The sequence below is a fragment of the Choloepus didactylus genome, assembly GCF_015220235.1.
Source record: "Choloepus didactylus isolate mChoDid1 chromosome 25 unlocalized genomic scaffold, mChoDid1.pri SUPER_25_unloc2, whole genome shotgun sequence".
Taxonomy (NCBI): domain Eukaryota; kingdom Metazoa; phylum Chordata; class Mammalia; order Pilosa; family Megalonychidae; genus Choloepus; species Choloepus didactylus.
The window spans coordinates 4,709,349-4,728,942 of record NW_023637607.1 but is presented as its reverse complement, the minus strand read 5'-3'; the positions used below and the strand labels follow the sequence as shown (position 1 = coordinate 4,728,942).

Below are 19,594 nucleotides of genomic sequence, written 5' to 3'. Positions count from 1 at the left end.
TTCTCGTAATTAGCATTCTTTATTAAGCACTCACTGGTATATACTCCTTTTTCCAAGGACATTCAAAAGACAGAGTCCCTGACTGTCCTTAGAAACTGTAGCCTGCATAGCTACTTAACCTGGATCTGCTGACCTTGGGAAGTCCGGGAATAACATTCAGGAGAATCTGCCTGAAGTTGTTTACAGAATGTGTATGTGTACATGCAAATTCCCTGAGGAAGGAGGTGCCTAGCTTTCATACTCTCAAAGGTTCTAGGACCCTAAAAAAGGTTTCAGAATCCCTGCTCTGGATATTTTCAGATATCTATTCTGCAGGTTCAGTGTTTCCCAACACAGGACCACCTGCCTCAGAATTACCTGGGGTGCTTGTTAAACAAGCAGTTTCTTGGCCCCACCCAGACCTCCTGAGTCAGAGTCTTTCAGGGATGGAACCTGGGATGTTGTTTCCCACTCACCCTCCAGTTGATTCTGATGCATAGCCAAATATGAGAATCTTTGTTCTGAGATCACATGTCCACAGCAAACAACTGATAAATAAGAGATTAGCTTCAAAGTGGGGGAGAGGGGATCGTCCCTTGTCTCTGTGTTCCCTCCTTGGGAGAGAACCCCTGATGTAAGCTGTTTTTTGGGGTAGAGAGGATTGGAAATCCCACTGGGTTGTGCCCCCACCTCCAAATATGGCACTAACTGAGCTGCGATATGCAGGGGGAGGGTAAGTAGCATTTCTGGCCCAGGGCTGGGGGCAGGCCGGCTAGCCAAAGACACAGGTGTGGTTTTGGCCTGGGAATCCCATGACTGAGTTAATCCACAACATTTCTGTCTCTCCCCAGACAAACCAGTCCCAGCATCTTGCCTGGGCCTTAAAAAGCTGACATGTTGTCCCTCCTCTCCTGGCTTGGACCCACATGGCCACCCTCCTTGAAGTCAGTGGTTAGATTTTGGGGTGGAAGCCTCCAAAGGCCTCCCACCCCCTCAGTGTGCCCCACCCTGGCTTCATTCCTCCTCCATCCTCTCTCGCACCTCTGCAGGCAGGCCCTCGTAAAGGGTGTCCTCCACCAGGAGCCCTGATTTCTTGAGCCCCCCACAGTTGCCGAGTTCTTCTGGCAGTGCCTCCAACCTGTTGCCTTTGAGCTCCAGGCGGCTGAGGGCCCCAAGGGCCCCCACGTAGGGTGAAAGCTGGTTCAGGTGGTTGTAGCCCAGGAGCAATGACCGCAGCTTGTGGCAGAAGAAGAGCTCTTCCGGCAGGGCCTCGAGGGCATTGTAGGAGAGAGCCAGGTGCTGCAGGTTCTGGAGGAGGCCCACCTCAGGAGGCAGGGAGTGCAGCCCATTGTGGGAGACGTCCAGCAGGCGGAGGCTGGAGCACAGGCCAAGCTGGGTGGGCAGGGCCTCGAGCTTGTTGTGGCTGAGGTAGAGCTGCTCGAGGCCCCTGAGCTTGCGTATGTGCTCAGGGACATAGGTGATCTGGTTGTGCCATAGCCTGAGTGTGACCAGCTTGCGACAGTGCTGGAAGCTGAGGATTTCCTCGATGGACTGCAGGTGGTTGTCCCTGAGGTCGACTTCCTGCAGCCCGCCGAGGCTGAAGATGGCGTGGGGGATGCGTTCCAGCCCGCAGGCCACCAGCTCCAGTTCCCGCAATGCCACCAGCTTCTTGAGACTGTTGAGAGCAAGCAGGCGGGCCCCATCGTTGTGCAGGCTGAGCCGCTGCAGGTGCCCGGCCACGTCAGTCACGCTGGCAGGCACCTTCCCAGCATTGCTCCGCAGGGACAGCACCTTGAGCTGCTTCAGCTCCCGGAGGCTCTCAAGGGTCGCTGCTCGAGCCAGCTCTGGGGGGAAGAGCCCCTCGAGGTGCAGCTCCTCCAGGCTGCGCAACCCAAACACCCAGAGGGGCACCTCCCGCAGCTCCTCACACTTGATGCGGATCACCTTCAGCCGGTCCCGCAGGAAGACCTGCGAGGAGAAGGGCAGCCTGGCAGGTGAGTGCAGCAGGCTGAGCTCCTGCAGGTGCACTAGTTGCGAGAGGCCTGGGGGGAAGGTGATGTCGCAGATGGCCTCCAGCCGGAGTGCCTCCAGCTCGCTGAGCTCAAAAACAGTGTCGGGCAGCCCTGGGAGCATGCAGAGGGCCAGCTCCAGCCGGCCCCAGATGTTGCGCTGCAGCTTCTGCCGCAGCTTCTCGGGCGTCCACTCGTGGTTCAGGTTGAGTTGCTTCAGGCGGCTCTCGCTGACCTCGGAGAGGAAGACGGCGAAGCGCTTGGAGTAGAGCGAGTCGTACTGGTCAATGAGGTGTAGCATGAAGGCAAAGTCGTTCTTGACGTCAGGGATGTCACCCATGCCTGTCTCCTCTCTCACGGAACGGAAGGAGTACTCCTTGAGGGGCCGGTGGAAGAGCCAGTAGAGCGTATAGAGGCAGGTGATCCCATAGACACACACAAAGGAGATATAACAGAAGGCCAGCTTGGAGAAGAGGTGGGCCTTTGTGTGGTTGCAGCAGAAGCTGGCATAGCCCGTGACCTCTGAGGTCTCTACCCTGCAGGCCACCAAGAAGCTGATCTTCTCCACGTAGATGAGGTTGTAGACCAGGATGGCAAGGAACTTGCATACTTTGAGCACTGTCTGCCGGATATACATGGAATACAGGATGTCACCCTCTTCCACATGCACCCGGAATTTCTTGACCTTCTCAAACAGGGCTTTGGCTTGCTCACCCTCTTTCTTGTCCAGTAGGGTGACAGCTGGTGGCTCAGTCACCACCTTCTCAGGCTCTACCAGGACCTTCTCCTTCTCACCCTCACCTGCCTTCCCCGGCCCGGCCCCCATTGCCATGGCCACGGTCATAATTGCTCGTCCAGCAGCGGGGCCCTTGTGGTTTTCCCCGGAGACCTCAGACAGGGCCCGCGTTGTCCATGGCGAATCAAAGCACTTGCCTAGGATGGAGATGAAGTGCTCAATCTTGGAGCTGGTGCCTGGGAACTTGAACCAGAAGCTGGTGCAGACCATGAAGATGAGGGTGTGGATGACGACCAGGTAGGGGAAGTACTTGGCGTACCAGTGGAGGGCCGTCTCGTAGCACAGCTGGTTGATAAAGCTGTACTGCTGCAGGTCCAGGTTGTTCTTGAGTCCATTCACCTCCCGGAGGCCCCCCATCTGCTCAGAGACCCCCCGCGGCAGCAGTTGCTGGCACGGGGCCTCTGTTGAGTTCTCCCAGGGTTCATGACTGGGCAGACAGATAATCTTGTCCTGCGTCACCTGGGGACGGGGAAAGAGGGTGGCACCAGTGAGGGGAGTGGCAAGGCCAGGGCAGTGGGGAGCAAGAGAAGCTGGCTGTAGGCAGGAGGCCCTCATCCCAACTGCCCCAGCTGACCGGGTCCCTGGAAGAATTTGCCAGACCTCTGAGCGTCAGTGTTTGTATGAAAAAAAGGAGTTGATTGTGGCAGCACCTCCTAGATTCTTGGGATGTACCTGAGTGTTAAAAAAGTATGGAAGGACTATGCTGCCACTGCCTATGGTAGCAGGGATGGGAAGGTGTCAAGTTTGGTCTGCGGGACTAAGCTATGCCCACTTCCTCCCCTTCCTTTGGTAACAGGGCAGCTTCTGGCCTCTTCCACCCCACTGGTCCTACCCCTCCCCTGCATGCCCCTTACCTGGAGGGTGCAGCCAAAGACCCCGATCATGAGCATTGCCATGGTGAGGTACTCAGCCAGCACGTCCCACCAAGGCTTGAGTACCTTGAATGCAGGCTGCTGCTCGGTGAAGTGCTTGAACTCGGCCACCGGGATCATCCTGCCTACAGGAGAGGAGGCAGGGGGTTGCCAATGCTGTCAGGAAGGGGCGCCTGGCAGTGGGGTCCCCTGAAGAGCCAGAGGACATAGGCCTCTGCCCCTAATCTGCTCTCCATCCTGCCCAAATCCTGCAGAGCCCTTGAGCCCACAAGCTGACCCCTTCACCTCTTAGCCTGGCCTTTTTGACCTGCAGACCCCACCTCCCTCCCAGAGCCAAGCAGCTACCGTTCTCACCGCTTCTCCTGCTCCCCCGCACCCAGCTGACTCTGCACAGCACCCAGGAGGGGCAAGTCCACGGGGCCACTGTCCCCCAGCATCCTGGAACTCAGGCACCCCCCTCCCACCTGTGGCGCCGAGGCCCAGAGCACTCTTCCTGGTGCCCTTTGACTCTTTGTCCTGGCTGTTAGCCCTGGCTCTCCCTACCACAGGATCTGAGAGCCTCCGAGGCTCAGGACTTCCGGGCAGGGGCTTGAGACCAGCCCCAGAACCCCCTCCTACCCTCTTCAGGGACACTCTGAGCACCACCTCTAACTGGAAAAGCCGGCTGGAGCTGACTCTGGTTACCAGGGCCCCAGGGACAGGGAGTGGCCAAGCTGAGGGCTAGTCAGCCCTGGGGAGAGTGAGGGGGCAGGACACCTGGGTTTGAGCTCAGAATCTGGGGTAGAAAACAGAGACCAGGGCTCTGAGGTGGCAGGGGGCAGAGGACCAGCACATTTCAGCTCTCGGGGTGAACCTCTGACCTGGTCGGCCCACTCTGTCTGCACTTAGATTTCCTCTCAGATCAAAGTATCGTTATTCCAGACACAGCAAGGCACAAGTCACTCCAGAGGCATCAGCCACAAGCTGGGCTGTCACCCTCCATGGCAGCCAGGGACCATCTTTCCTCCTCTCCCCAAGGCTGGAAGGGAAAGAAAAGGGAGGCAGCAAGGGGGCCCCCACCACCTCCACAGGGGTTCCTAAGCCAGTACCCGCCCCCTGGCGTCCATCCGTCCATCCTTGCCAATCAGCTTCCCCTGTCCTCTTACACAGGTTTCCCAAGGCCTCTGTCTTCAACCTGACAGTGCATCATCACCAGGCACAGGCTGGGCAAGGAAGGAGGGCATCTGGGCTGCCAGCTGCTTCTTTCAAGCCTCCCACCCATCTCCTGGGGAAGGGTCTGGGGGAACCCTCCCCTCCCCCATCCCCACCTCAGCCCATCACTCTGACACTTCCACTCTTCTCTTTTCTGCCCCCATGTTCCCTGAAGGCCTGGGAATGTCTGCTGGGTGACGATGCAGTCCCGGGGGTGAGGTCAGAGGTGAAGCAGGATGCAGACCCCGCCCACCAGGCCGAGGGCTGGGCAGGCCACCACACCCCTTAATCCTTCCTTCTGAGGCTTCCACCTCAGTTTAGGGTATAGGCACGCAAGGGGGCAAGTTCCTGCCTGCCCATACATGGGCTCTTCATTGTGCCAGCCTCACAGGCCCCCTGACACAGGCCTTGAGTCACGGGGAACCAGACCTACGCAAGGGGGTGGCCTGGAGCACCCTGCAGCTCCTTGCACGAGCCGTGCTCCCGTTATACTCCTGGGCCTCCGCCAAAGCCTGGGAAAAATGCACACGTGCTTCTCTGTCAGCCTCAGTCTCCAGGGGACCTGACAGAAACACACCGAGGGCAGCTAAACCACCCCCTGAGGCACCACCAGAAGGGGCACACATGTGCACCGAGCTGATGGGAGAGCCAGATCCGGTGGCTGTAATACCCACTTTCAGTTCTGGCCACCTGCTTTCGTCCCTGCTTCTGCCAGCGGCTCCCATCAGGGCCCTGTGGGTGACACTCTGCTCAGTGACCTAAGAACAGAACCCGGGGGCTGTGGCAGAAATGCCACACACAGTCAGGGTCCCCACCTCCCGCCCCAGTCCCTGCCACCCCTCAAGACCCATCTTACAGTGTCATGCGCTCTGCCACCCCCAGTGACGGGCCAGAAAGCGGAAACACCCAGGGTCCCAAGCAGACGGCACAGGCACTCACACAGAAAGTGGTGCAGACAGACACAGAACCAGAGGCAGACATGGGGGTTATCATTATGTGTCTCCGTGACTCAAGCTCAATACTCCCAAACCTGTCATTAAGTCTCTTCAGACACATGCTGCCCACCTTGTCTGAGTGGGACAGGGGTGGGGGCCGGGAAGAAGGGCTCACTGAACGGGGTCCTGGAGTAAAAGAACAGCTAAGACCACCTTGCAACTTCTAACCACCAGATGCCTCAAATGTCTCAGTTTCTCTCAATCTTGTGGTGTGGAGTGCCAGGAGCCTCATTTACATACTCAGGGCAGAAAAGGTTTTACAGCTAGCAAGTGGCACTGGAGGCCCAATCCATCCCACCCCTGTCTGATCTTTCTCCACTCTGTTCTGTGGTTGGAAATGGAACCTCTGAGCATCAGTCCATCAGGCAGAGAAGAGATGGAGAAGATGGCCAGGCTGGGGTTGTCTTGCCAGCCTAGGAGCGGGTGTCCACCTCGCACCCAGCCTTTGCTCCACCCACCCATGCTTTCCCTTCTCAGACCCTTAAGCCCCCAGATTGCCTCCAAAGATATGGGGAGTGGGAGCAAGTTCTTGCTGGTGGTGGCGGGAGTAGTTGCTTCTGGCCTAGCCCCAGCTCCTCCACCTGCAATGGTCCAGCCCAAGGGGCAAGGGAGAAACAGCAGACTGCTATCAGCACTGACAGGGTGCTGGGAGAGCATGGGGTCTGAGGTCCTCTTACACAAGGGGGAACTGAGGTCTGGGGTGGGGAAGGATCACCCCACAGTCAGACCCCAGGCCTCTCAACTTCCAGCCTGGTACTTTCCCAAACTGCCCCTGCCCAAACTTGGAGGCCTGGGGAGTTTTGAGGTTCAAGAGCGCCAGACAGCAGGCTGGTGCCGACCTCAAGTGGCCAGGTTCTGGGGCTTCGAGGGGCTCACAGTATGAGTTGTATCTGTTTTCCCAGCAGCCAAGGAAGGGGGCACATGGCTGAGAACCCCTGAGGTTGACTCCAGCCCGTTGAGCGTCACTGAAAAGGCGCCTTTGGGGCTGAGCCTTTGCCCCTTCCCCTCTTATGTGCCCCTCCGGCCTGCCCTGGCCATGGTGCCAGCAGTACCTGGGGCAGTTCCTACCCTCTGCAGGATCCTGGCTCCCAGCCCGACTCCTGTCCCGCCACCCTGTCCCCAGGGACAGGGAGTAACTGCTCACCTCTCTGGGACGGGCTCTGCCCAACTTCTGGGTCCCTGGGAGCGGAGCAGAGTGGCCAGGACTCCTGCAGAGTTCCCGGGCCTGCAAGGGTGAGTCAGGGTGGGAAGGCAAGAACAGGAGCCTGGGAGCTGGCCCGCCCCACCCCGCCCCGCCCCGCCCTCCGCTGGCCGCCTCCCACTGGCTCTCTCAGGTTGGCTCCCACCGCTGGGGCTGTGTGGTTGAGGAGGAGGGCGCTCCCTACCCTCCTCTTCCTGCTCTGCCTGAGTTGGGTGAGGGGCTCAGCCGGAGGAGCTCTGGGCTTGGCCCCTAGAGTGGGGGACACCGAGAGAGCTGGAGGCACTGGGCTCCAAAGTTGTCCCGTGGCTGCTGTTCTTGAGGCCACGCTGCAGAGACGCTGGCAGGAAATCGTGGAAGGGCCTTTTCCTCTCTGCCAGAGCTGGGCCGCCAGTCCTCGAAGCCCCAGGGCAGGGCCCAACCAGGGAACCAGTGAATACTTGGGAGGCTGCTGCTTCCCGGGGCCAGGGCAGGCTGAGGTCTTCTTCCTCCTCACTTGGCCTTAGGGGAGCTGGGCCAAGCCAGGGGAAGCAGGTAGGAGTTAGGGTGCTCACCCATCTGTCTACACCCAGTGCTATGGCCTATCCCCAAAGCAGGGTGTGCTGAGCTGCTCCCAGGGCCTGGGGAGTGCAGGGACAAGAAGAGTCTGGGCCCAGCTTCTCCCTAGGGAGGCTCTGCCTTCCCACCCCCACCCTCTCCTCCCACCCGGGGAGACCTGGCCTGGCTGGTAGATGTGCACTTCAGCCCAGGAGGCATCTGCAGTTGACCCTTGATCTGTTGTCAGTAGGAAAAAAACCTTTCTTCTCAATAAAAGGGGAACAGGGACTAGGATGGGGGTAGCAAGACCTTTCTCCCATGAGGGATGTTCTGGTTTGCTAATGCTGCTGTTTTGCAATACACCAGAAATGGATTGGCTTTTATAAAGGGGGTTTATTTGGTTACAAAGTTACAGTCTGAAGGCCATGAAAATGTGCAAATGAAGGCATCAACACAAGTAACACTTTCACTGAAAGAAGGCCAATGGCATCCGGAAACCTGTTAGCTGGGAAGGCATGTGGCTGGCATCTGCTGATCCCAGGTTGTGTTCCAGCTCCTCTCTCAGCTCCTGTGTATTCTTCAGAATGTCTCTTTTGGCTGCAGCAGCGAGCTCCTTTCTGAGCTCTTATATATGGCTCTAATAAACTAATCAAGGCCCATGCTGAATGGGTGGAGCCACACCTCCATGGAAATAGTCTAATCAGAGTTATCACCTACAGTTGGGTGGGTCAGATCTCCATGGAAACAACCTAATCCAAAGGTCCCACAAGATTGCATCAAAGAACATGGCTTTTTCTGGGGGACATAAAATATACAAACCGATACAAGGGAAAAGAAGCCAAAGCTTTTCACCAGCTCTGAGATGCTTGAAACCCAAACCTTGAGGATTGGGATCCCCTAAGCTTAGGTCCCTCTGTTGCTTCAGGAGGATGATGGGTGAAACCCAACCATGGATGAGGCCCTTTGGGCTTGATCCCCAACCCAGCAGCCCAAGGAGAAACCCTGGAGAGACTGGGGTTAGTCCTTCATTGACTATTCAACATTTTTAATCAGCACCTATTGTGACCAGCCCAAAGCTTCCAGAAGCTTCCACGGTGGACCACGGATAGCTAAGCCACACACCCTCCCTGCTCTCACCGAGCTTGTGTCCTAGTGGGATGGGGAGAGGCAAACACGGAACACAAATACAACTGAAGGAACAAGATAATAGTGGTTCATGACAAGTGCCGTGAATATAACAAGGCAGAGTAAGATGGTAGCAAGGGACAAGAGGTGGGGACATTTGAGACCGGGTTGTCTCCCCTTTTGCCTCTTCCTCTCTCTTGAGAGGCTTCTCTCCTTCAGATCCAGCCCTGGGTGTTTGTTTCCAACCATGTGGGCAAGACACATGTCTCTTCTGCTCTCTGCTGTATCCTCAGCACTTGGAACAGGGCAGGGCAGCCAGCAGCCACTTAGTAAATGATCGATGAGTGAGTGATGGAGGTGTTGTCTTCCTTAGCATCGGCTCCTCCAGTAGCAGACCCCGAGACAAGGAATTGGATGCAAATAGTTTGTCTGGCAGGTGATCCCAGGAAGCAATAAGGAAGTGAGACAGAGCAGAGAAGGAAGCCATTAATGACTGCTTACAGGAAGATGAATGAGCAGGTTACCACCTTGGGCAACTTAGGCTCAGTTCAGCTGGGGGCCGCTGGGAGCTGGTATACAGCCTACCTCCAAGTTGTCCCACTCAAGGGGTGATGGAGTTGAAGTATTAATCCACTAGCTCCTGTCTGTCATTGGCTAAGGGCTCCTCTGGGGTGAGGATGGTGGGCAGAAGGCATGTTAACTCCCTGGCATTTCTGACCTTGCTGTGGGGATTCAGAGGGGGCTCTGTAACACCTGCCCCAGGTGTAGTAGACACAGGAGTGGAATGGCTAGGTCATAGGACACTACAGACTCAAATGCTTTCCAGCTGTTCCCCAGAAAGGCTGCCTTGGTTTACATTCCCACTGGCAAAGTTTTCCAACATTGATAATACCCAGCTTTTAAGGTTTTGTGAATCTGAGATAGTTATCTATTGCTGTAAATGATAAGATTTAACAAATATTTAGGATGACTGAGTCATTATATAGACGGCTTTTTCTTACTTTCTAGTATATCGTAGAATAGTCAAAAGGAAATACCTGAAATTGCTGAAACCCACCGAAATGCAAATTTTAACAACCTCTTCACTGGCCCTGCTTATACCCCCTTATCCTGTTTTACAACTTTAGAGTCTTATGATCACAAAGACAACTTCCTAATGTTAGTGAAGGAACTTGAGTCAGCCCGGAACTAACCACTAACTACAGTGTTATGGTAATGGTTATTCTAGCTTAGTTTTAGCTTAGCTCTGCCCCTTTACATTTGTATATTGTAGTCATTTATACTTGTTATTATAATGGTAACAACTCATCTCTCCTTGCTTAAATCCATAAAAACCCTAAACTTAGGCTCAGGGAGACAGATTTTAGGCCCATTGATCCTATCTCTTTTCCTTGCTTCGTGTAGCAGTAAACTCTCCCTTTGAAACCCCACTGTCATAGATAGTCTGTTATGTGCATCAGGCAGGGAACCCTGTGTTTGAGCAGTACCACTGCTGCATAACAAGCTACCCCCAAAAGAAATAGCTTAAAACAACAATCGTTTCTTATCCCCCACAGATTCCAAGGGTCAGGAATCTGAAGGTGGCTGCACTGGATGGGTCAGTTTTTCCTCCCTTCCTCTCCCCACCGCCCAGCCCCCAGGCAACCACCAAACTGCTTTCTGCCACCAAAGATGAGTTTGCCTTTTCTAGAATATTATATAGATGGGATCATACAGTGTATACCTTTTTTTTGTGGCTGGCTTCTTTTGTTCAGCCTAATATTTTTGAGTTTTGTCCATGTTTTGAGTGTCCCCACAGCTTGTTGTGTTTTTAGACCAGTTGTAGGTTTATGGGAAAATTATGCAGAAACCTATGGAGTTCCCATGTTCCCCACCCCTACCCCTACACACATGCTTGTTCCTTTATATTGCGATGTAGTACTCCACTGTGGGGCCTACTTTGGTTTGTGTTATCCATTCTCCTGTTGATGGATGATTGGAGAGTATCATTATAAGAGGGCAGAGTCCAGACCCCACACAACGCAGTTTGGGTCTGGTGTAGCCCCACAATAAGAAGGCACGAGGGCAGACGTCTGGGTGGATGGATGTGACTCAGGAGGGCACAGCTGGTGGGTGGGCAGGCAGGCAGGGGAATCAGGTTGCTTTCATGGGAGAAGGGGCTCATGCAGGTGACACTCAGTAGACATGGGTTAGTAGTGAGGCCTAGAGGGATCCAATCCAGAGGGTAGTGCCCTGGCAACTCAGAAAGGGCCCCTCTCCAAGGCTGGAGGGAGGGGGACATTGAAGGGGTGGGTTCTGAGGGTCCCCTTCTACCAGCCAAAGCAGTTCTGATGCCGCCACCTTTCTCTTTCTTCCATTCACAGAACCTCAACTGTGGGCACAACTCCTAAAGCGAGAAAGCCCCCAACCCCTGTTTCCAGCCACACCTGGGTTAAGCCTGCCAATTCCCAGGTCCATGCAGGTGCCAATTCCCACCCTTGCTTCTCTGTGCATGAAAGCACCCCAAGTTCTAGGAAGGGATGGACTGCTTGTGTGTGTGTGTGTTTGTATGTGTTGTGGGGACAGGGCTGAGGGCAGAGAGAGCTGGTTCTCTGGGATGGGGCAGGGGGCGTCTGTGAGTCTGGAAGGATGAGGCCCTGAGATGGGGAGCACACAGTGTGTGTGGGGTTGGCTTCAGGAGGGCATTGCGCAGGCAGCTGAAGATGGACTTCTCCCCTTCATGCTCCCACCCCCTCCATGCCAACATCCCCTATCCACAGGCCCCTGCACTGGTTGGCAAGGTCACCAAAATTACACATCCCACTCCCTGTAGCAGGGCTGGGACCCTTGGGACAGGATGTTCTCTGCCCTTTCCTTCATGCACCTGTTTTGACCCCTTCCAATTCCCCCAACATCCTGTTGCTCCCAAGCCTGGCTCTGCTGAGGACCTCAACCCCTTCCTGTGGGCTGGAAGGGTGTGGAGGGTGGAGGGGCCCTGCCCTGCAGGAGACTGGAGTCGTCTCTCACCATACTCTGTCTTTCTCTTCTCTGTCTCTCCCCCTACCACTTTCTTTCTTCTCTTCCCAAAATCTGGGGTCTACCACGCATCCTTTAAATTCCCAGAGCTGCTTGTCTCCCAGCAGCTCCTCACCAGCATCACGTTGGGGATTTGGAGTAGTTTTGAGAGCGGTTTGAGAGCGACGGAAGCCCCCCAGGGTCCTAAGGACCTGACTATCGTGGTCCTGAAGGGGAGGACAGGGACCGGGGACGCCGAGCGGCCGGATTGGTCGGTTGGGCCAGAGGCGCGATGGACCCACCTCCTGGTTGCCAGGGCCCGGCCTATCCGCGTCCGGGAGGGCCTTGGTCGCCAGGTGGTTAGGGTGGGAGCCGGGGCAGGTGTGTGTATGTGTGTGTGTGTCCTGGGGTGGGGGTGAGTCGCTGAGAGACCCCAAAGGATTTTCCCGATGCCCCTCCCATCGGGTCTCTGAGCTCCTCCGGCGGTCGCGGCGCAAACGGGTCTCCCCCAGACCCCAGAACTCCCGCCCCTCCCCTCCGCCGCGCGCCTCTCCCCCTTCCACCCCCGCGGCGCGCTCCCGCCTGCCGCTCGCCCGGGTCTCCATCGAGCGCGCGCGCTTCCCCCGACTCCCTAGCCCGCGGCCGAGAGGCGGAGCCGGGCCCTGCTCCCCCGGCACCGCCGCCCGCAGCCCCCTGCCCTCGACCCCTGGGCCCTCGCGGTTGCCGCGGCGCTCTGGCCGGGCCCCACCCCAGGCGACCCTGCGTGCGAGAGGAGGGAGGCAAGCGCGGCACCGGCAGGTGGAGGGCCCCACTGGGGGAGGGGGCCAGGCCCGCGTGCTCTTTGTCTCCCGGAGCCGGTTCGCGGGCAGCCGGGGCTGCGCCTCCTCCTGGCAGGTGCCAGAGTCCCTCCGGGAGCCCAGGGGAGGGCGCCGGTGCTGGCTCCGGTGCCCCTCCCCTCATCCGGAACCCGTGGTGGCCCCCTGTTCCCGAGGCCGGTCATCTCGGATACCGAAAGGGAGCAGAGGCGGGGGTGGGGGGTGGGCTGGGACCGACCAGATTTCCCAGCATTTGGGGAAGGCGGTATGGGAGGCGGGACAGGGCCGAAGCAGCGGGGCTGGGGGTGGGTGAGAGGGTGGTAGGGAGGCAGATCTAGGCCGACGCTGAGGTTTGGGTGCCCGTGGGTGGTCAGACAAGCAGCATCGTTCCCCGATGCGGGGTCCCCGCAGGCAGCGAAGCGGTTCAGGACCTGGGATGCTGATGGGTCTATTGCTTCAGCAGGTGCAGCATGGACAAGAGGGACAAGGCCAAGGCAGGGGCCGCCGCGCGGACACCGGCTTCTCGCCCTCCCGGCCTTCCGACTCCCAGGCCTCCAGGGTCTCCTCGGCCCCCTCCCCCAGTAACCATCGCCACCCTTCGAGTACTGGGCGCGGCGGCGGGGCGAAGGTCCCTGGCGGAGCGAGCCGGGGGCACCGGGGGAGCCGCTCTCCCTGTGACTGCTCCCCGGGTGGTACCAACAAGGAGTGTCGGGACAGGTCCCCGGAGCCCAGGTACCTCTACCTCTTTTCCCGACCCGAATCCCGACCCCACCTCCCCGCCTCTCCCTTCCTTTTAAGGCACCAGCCTCCATCCCCTGCCCTGCCCTGCCCTTCCGGGACAACTCTGGGCCTTCTTCCCGCAGCTTCCAGACCCCCAGCGGCTGGGAGAGGGGAGCGGGCTCCTGCCAAGGCCCCCGGCCTGGGCTGTATCTCTAGCCCCGCGCGTGCCAGTGGGACAGCCAGGTAACCCCGTACCGCAGTCCCCTAGGCAAGGGTTTCGGTCGTCAACTCGAATCTTTAAATTTTACACATTAGTTGGGGTGGAAGGGCGTTTGGAAATCACTGGGCACAAGTTGGGTGAAAGGTATTGGTCCGCAGAAAGGGCATATGTCCCATTTCACAGATGGGAAAATGGAGAATTGGGAGGTCAAACAAGGCACTGGGGCCCTACCCTGAGCGAGGTCCCTCCTGTTCCCAGGTCGGGGCCTCCTAGTCAGAAGGGGCTGCGGCCCCCGGCTGAGGAGCCTGTGGCCAGAGGAAAAGCCGCAGAGGTGCCCAGAAAAAGCGGCCTGAGCGCAGCGGCACGGAGAGGTACGTGACTGGGAGAGGAGTGGGGTTCCTGGGCAGCGAGGGGTCTGGCCCGGAGGTATCAGTGACCCCGCGACCCTTTGCTTTGCCTCTAGACTCTTCCGGACTTGCCCCAAGTGTCCCCTCCCCGACCATCGCCCGCCGTAACCGGGTTGTGGGCGCCGAGGTGGGGATCCCCCGGGCAGCTCCGAGTGTTCGGACTCGGCCCGCGACGGAGGCCCCCAGGAGATCAGTGAGCAGCGCAGCAGAGCCAAGCCCCGCCACCAGGAGGCTGCCCAGCGCCGGTGGGGCTCTGCAGAGGCCAGCCTCGCGCTCCCTGGTCTCCAGCGCCACCCCTCTGTCCTCCCCAGGCCGCTCGGAGGCCTCGCCCCGTGGGGCAGTCCGAGCTCCTACGCATCCCTCCCAGCCCAAGACCAAAGGGCAGTCGTCTCTGCGCCCTCCGCAGGCCACACCCCCAAGGAAGGCCGCAGTTTCTCCTCCTTTGGCTGCACCCTCTCTACTGGGTCCCACTGCACAGATGGCACCGCCTCCCCAGAGCTCAGCCCCTCGGCTGCCGGCCACGCCCCCTCCGTCACCACCAACCACGCCCCCGCCGCCCGCCAAACCCCGTCTTCAGGCCACGCCCCCACCGCTTACTGGTCAACTAGCCACGTCCCTTCCACTAGCCCCGCCTTCTCCCCCTGCTAAACTCCCTCCGCAGGCCGTCCCCTCTCCGCCGGCCACGCCCCCTTTGCTATCTGCGCCTTCCTGTCAGGGTACAGCTTTTCCGGAGGCATTCGCCTCTTCCCTGGCCACGCCCAGCGTTCTCTTTCCAATCTCTCCATCCCCTCCGAAGGGTATGCCACCTACCCAGACTCCTTTAGCTGTGTCCCCTCTTCCGACTCTTTTCTCTCCCTTGGCCACACTTTCTTCACGGGCTCTAACTCCACCAGCCACGCCCCCTCCCGGTCCCGCAACATCTCTGCTGAACTGGCCCTATCCCCTAGCCACACCCCACCTCTCTTTAGATCTGACCACGCCCCCTCGTCAAGCCCCTCCTCTGTCTCCGCCCGCCTTCCAGGCCACGCCCTGGACCACGCAGGACCCTGCTTCTCTGACCACATCCCCTCTGCTGGCCTCCTCATCTCTGACTACACTGCCTCCGTGGCCACCCAGTCCCTTATCCTCTACCTCTCCCCTGGCCACACCCCTTCAGGCTCCACGTTCTCTGGCCTCACCGTCTCTTCAAGCCCCTCCCTCTCCTATCTTCCTCCCTCTACAGACCCCATCCTCTCTCCCTGCCTTACCCCTTCTGCAGGCCCCGCCCTCTCCCCCTGCTTCACCCCCTCTGCAGGTTCCTCTCTCTTCTATGGCCTCACCCCCTTTGCAGGCCCCTTCCTCTCCCCCCACCTCACCCCCTCTGCAGGGCCGTCCCTCTCCTGTTTCACCCCCTCTACAGGCCCCAATTTCTCCCCATGCCTCTCTCCTTCCTCGGGCCTCGTCCTCTCTCCCTGTCTCACCCCTCCTGCAGGCCCTGCCCTCTCCTGTCTTGCCCCCTCTACAGGCCCCATCCTCTCCCCCTGCTTCACCCGTCCTTCAGGACCCTCCCTCTCCCCCTTTCTCACCCCTTCTGCAGGCTCCGCCCTCTCCCCCTTCCTCACCACTCCTGCAGGCTCCGCCCTCTCCCCCTGCTTCACCCCTTCTGCAGGCCCGTCCCTCTCCCCCTGATTCACCCCTCCTTCAGGTCCCACCCTCTCCCCCTTCCTCACCTCTTCTGCAGGCCCCTCCCTCTCCCCCTGCTTCACCCCTCCTTCAGGCCCCACCCTCTCCCCCGTCCTCTCCCCCTTCCTCACCCCTTCTGCAGGCTCCGCCCTCTCCCCCTGCCACACCCCCTCTGCAGGCTCCACGCCGCCCGCCTACCCCAGGTCCCGATTCCCCGCTCCCGGGCCCACGACTGACCCTGACGCTGGCCCCAGGCCCGCCCCCTCCGCCCTCGCGCAGCCCCTCTAGCACTCTGAGCGGCCCGGACCTGGCAGGCCACAGCAGCAGCGCCACAAGCACGCCCGAGGAATTGCGCGGCTACGACAGCGGGCCCGAGGGCGGTGCCCTGGCCTCCCCGCCCGCCGACGCGGACCTCGCCGCCTGCCACCCGGCCGCCTGGAGCCGAGGCCCGGCTCAGCCGCTGGCGGGCCGCGGCGCCCCAGGTGAGCGGTCCTCCGCGGTGGGCGGGGCCAGAACCGAGCCCGGGCGGGAGGAGGGCCGGGTGGGAGGCGAGCCTCTCCTCTTGAGGGCGGGGCCGTTGCGCCTAGGGGGCGGGGCACAGGGGCGGGGCGCGACAGAGCGCCCTCCATCTCCCTCAGCCCAGCGCGGCTGTTCCCGCAGGAGCGCCTCTGCCGTGGCCTCCCGCTGCCGTGTCGGGCTCCGCCGACGGGCTCTGCACCATCTACGAGGCGGAAGGGCCCGAATCGGGGCCTCCCGCTCAAAGCCCGCTGGATCCAGGTTCCGGACCCTGCGCGGGCCCTGGGAAGCCGGCGGCTGTGGCTGTGGCGGGGGCCAGCCCGCGGGGCGCGAAGCCGGCGCGCCTGGGCGAGCTGCCGCTGGGGGCGCTGCAGGCGAGCGTCGTGCAGCACCTGCTGAGCCGCACTCTGCTGCTGGCGGCCGCCGAGGGTGCTGCGGGCGGCAGCGGCGGTGGTTCCGGGGCTGCGGATGGAGGTAGCGTTGCGGGCGGCGGCCGGGCTGCGCTCAGCGACGCCGAACTTGGCCGCTGGGCAGAGCTGCTGTCTCCACTAGACGAGTCCCGGGCCAGCATCACCTCGGTCACCAGCTTCTCCCCGGATGACGTGGCTTCCCCGCAGGGCGACTGGACCGTTGTCGAGGTGGAGACCTTCCACTGAACCAGACTCAGACCCAGCCCACCCCAGCCCACCCCCGCCTTAGGACTGGCCCCCTGGTTACGCTCCTTCGATTTAGACCCTGCCATCTCCCGTAGGGCCCTGCTTGGATGCCATTGACCAAAGCCTCTAGATAACCAGTCTTTGGCCCAGGCTCCACCCCCACCGAGGCTTGGGACCCAGCCACATACTTCCCCCCCAAGTCCCGCCCCTTTGGCTTAGGACACACTCCCGATCCCCTCGAGCCCCGCCCCGCAGCCCCGCGTATTGTCTATCGTGCCACCGGAGTTTGAAATAAAGCCCGGACACTGGCGCCTGCGCCGTCGCCGTCGCCGCGGGGGAGCCGGGACTGAGGGGCTCACCTAGGCAGACTAGTCCGGGCCGCCGGATAGCTTGAGGGGCCGGCCACGCAGTGCTGGCGGCTGAACATTGAGAACAGGTTGGAGCTCAGGCTGAAAGCCTGTCCGCACATCTCGCAGCTGCGCACCCACCCGTGTCCATGAACGTGCGCTTCTTCATGGCTGACTTCTAGTGGAAACTGGAAACTGGGCGCAGAAGGGGCCCCAGTGGGTCCGCGAGCCGAGGGAATAAGCCGGTGTGTGGCCAGCGTGGACGAACGACTGGAGCTCTTCCCACGGTCGGCGCTGGGGAACTGGCGATCATAGGCGGAGAGGCCCGCTGGCGTCGGGGCGGTACCGGTGGCTCTCTTCCTGCAGCGCCTAGCCACAGTATGCGCCTCCTTACCTTGCACACCCTGGGACGATGCTCTGGGAGTGCGAGAGGCTGCGGACCTGGACCTTGTTCGGGGGAGGCAGAGGCCCTGTGCACCTGTGCAGGAGGAGAGAGACGGAGGGATCAGCTGCGGCCGTCAGTGCCTTCTGCTCTCCCGAGCCCTCCTCACCCTGGGCTCACCAAGGAGGCTGCGGTGCAGAAGGCCAGGCTGGCAGTTGGTCCTGGGGCTTCTCCAGAAGATTCTCTGCGGGGATAGGGGTACCTCGGGCCAGATTCCACCAGGGATTCTACCCGGGGAGGGGTCTGCAGGGAAGAAGCAGTCTCTCCCAAGGCTTCAGGGGAGACTTTGCCAATCACCCTGTCCTCCCTCTCCATGCACCTTTGCCTGTGCCCCACCAACAGGGGACCATGGGAGGTTCTGACCCCTCGCCCTCCATCCCTGCCCTGTCCCATCTCAGGTGTCAGTCCAGGCACCCCACCCAATGTCCTCATCTGTCTTCCCCACATCAGAATCCCTTGCCCTTCCTCCCCTAGCCTGGACACACTTAGCCCTGAGCCCCTCAAATCCTAGTCCAGTCCCACACTCTTCCCAGGTGCCCCTGCAAGAAACTCACCCTGGGGCCTTTCCTCCCCAAGGGTCTCCTGTTTCACACCAAGAATGATGGGGGCATGGTGGGGGGGAGGAGGTGGCACTACTCCCAAAGAGAGTCAAAGCATAGAGCAGGACCTCTGCCCTGTCTCTGCCCCTAGACCCAGTCTCTATAGTCCACTATCTGTGAGGCCCAAAAGTAAGGGCTGACCTCTGATATGCCAGGCAGCCAGAGCCTCGAGGCCAGGCAACAGTCCCATGATGGAGCAGGGCAGAGCCTTCCTCAGAAGGCCATTCCATCCTGGGAGCCAGCTGGGGTGGAATTACCCTGTGGGAGCCTCAACATGAATCCATTTGATGGGAATAGTGCATGTGCCTGAAGGAGCTACAAGTTTGACGGGACAATCTGTAGAACTTTGCTGTCCTCATTGATAACCAGGGTGGTGCTCTTCTGCTTGGCAGGTATCAAGCATTGGGGGAGGGAGCCCTGTGTGAACCCATGGAGGATAGGGCTTGGGCTTCAACTGCCTGGACCCAATCAAGTTCCCGTCCCTAGGAAGCCTTTACCATCTCTGGTTCTGTACCCCTCACATCAAGCCAGGGCTCCATCTCAACTGGGTGCTCCATGGAAATCCCACTCTGGATTCTGCTTCTGTGGGCCCGAGGGGGCCCTCACTCACTGCTCCCACCCGACTGGTCTCTGCACCACCTTCCTTACTAACCCCCATACACTGTAGTCCATCTGACGGTGCCTGCCTCGCCCAAGCCCTCCACTGGCTCCCCCTTGCCTTCGGTTGAAAATGCAAACTCTGTCACTCTTGACTTGAGCAGTCCCTTCAAGGTCTGGCCTCACTCCTCTCCCCTGTTCCTCCTTCACAGGTATCATGTGCCTCTTGCTGGTACCTGCTATGTCGAGGCTTTATGCTTTTGCCCTTGGCAACTCAACTGTGACTTCCTCCAGGAAGTCTTGCCTGATCTCTCTGCACATTTGTCTTTCGGGCCCTTATCCCACTGTAGTGACAGGCTCAGCTGCCCGCCGGACGGTCTGTCTCCATTACACGGGGGACCGACCCTTAGAGCAAAGCACAGGCGGGGCTCCTGGAGGCCTTGAGAAGTGTAGGCTGAATGGGGGAATGCAGCAAGATCCTTTGTCTTCCCATACCCCGGCAAGTCTGCATTCCTCCGTGTCCCTCATGGGAGGGTTCCAGCAGAGCCACCCAGGTGGGAAATCACCACCTCTACCACCCTCCCTCTGCTCCCCAGCCCTCACCATCTCCAGAGTCATCCTTCGTGAGCCTGACTTCCGAGGCCCTCCATGACCTGACTCCCCCCACTACCCCACACCTTTGCTGACCCCATACTACAGAAGACCCTCCTCTCCTCACCCTCACCCCACATCCTGACCCAGGCTGCTGGCCAACCACGACCTCTGCCCCCAAATCTCTCATACTGTGGAAAGCTCCCTGATTGTTCCCCAACTTCCCCAGATCCCAACACTACTTGGCTGGACAGTGGGCTGGGAACCAGCAACTGCTTCTGATGCCCCCACCCCCAGCCTGTGCCCACTCAGCATCCCTGTCCACG

The 19,594-nt window shown here is 59.6% G+C and overlaps 3 protein-coding genes across 10 annotated transcripts; 1 reads left to right on the top strand and 2 right to left on the bottom strand.

Moving 5' to 3' along the window:
- Positions 1–18: 18 nt before the first annotated feature.
- Positions 19–7,058, bottom strand: LRRC8E (leucine rich repeat containing 8 VRAC subunit E). 4 transcript variants are annotated; one of them, XM_037824403.1, is made up of 4 exons: positions 6,987–7,003; positions 4,517–4,674; positions 3,639–3,781; positions 19–3,243 (listed from the first exon to the last, which is right to left on the bottom strand). In XM_037824403.1, exons 3-4 carry the CDS (start codon positions 3,774–3,776, stop codon positions 994–996), a joined length of 2,388 nt encoding a protein of 795 aa, XP_037680331.1. In that variant the 5' UTR covers positions 3,777–3,781; positions 4,517–4,674; positions 6,987–7,003; the 3' UTR covers positions 19–993. The 4 variants fall into 4 exon arrangements, with proteins under 4 accessions (XP_037680331.1, XP_037680333.1, XP_037680332.1 ...); XM_037824405.1 differs by having other exon boundaries at positions 3,639–3,777; XM_037824404.1 differs by lacking the exon at positions 4,517–4,674 and having other exon boundaries at positions 6,987–7,058.
- A 4,980-nt stretch (positions 7,059–12,038) lies between these two features.
- Positions 12,039–19,587, top strand: PRR36 (proline rich 36). Of its 5 annotated transcripts, none has more exons than XM_037824353.1 (6): positions 12,039–12,077; positions 12,975–13,243; positions 13,375–13,474; positions 13,710–13,822; positions 13,915–16,002; positions 16,181–19,587. In XM_037824353.1, exons 2-6 carry the CDS (start codon positions 12,982–12,984, stop codon positions 16,690–16,692), a joined length of 3,075 nt encoding a protein of 1,024 aa, XP_037680281.1. In that variant the 5' UTR covers positions 12,039–12,077; positions 12,975–12,981; the 3' UTR covers positions 16,693–19,587. The 5 variants fall into 5 exon arrangements, with proteins under 5 accessions (XP_037680281.1, XP_037680277.1, XP_037680280.1 ...); XM_037824349.1 differs by lacking the exon at positions 12,039–12,077 and adding an exon at positions 12,327–12,475; XM_037824352.1 differs by lacking the exon at positions 12,039–12,077 and adding an exon at positions 12,327–12,475 and having other exon boundaries at positions 12,972–13,243.
- On the bottom strand, positions 17,218–17,815 carry LOC119525550 (atherin-like). Its single transcript, XM_037824323.1, has 2 exons — positions 17,602–17,815; positions 17,218–17,517 (listed from the first exon to the last, which is right to left on the bottom strand). The coding sequence occupies exons 1-2, from the start codon at positions 17,794–17,796 to the stop codon at positions 17,218–17,220; spliced, it is 495 nt and encodes a 164-aa protein (XP_037680251.1). The 5' UTR covers positions 17,797–17,815.
- Positions 19,588–19,594: the final 7 nt, after the last annotated feature.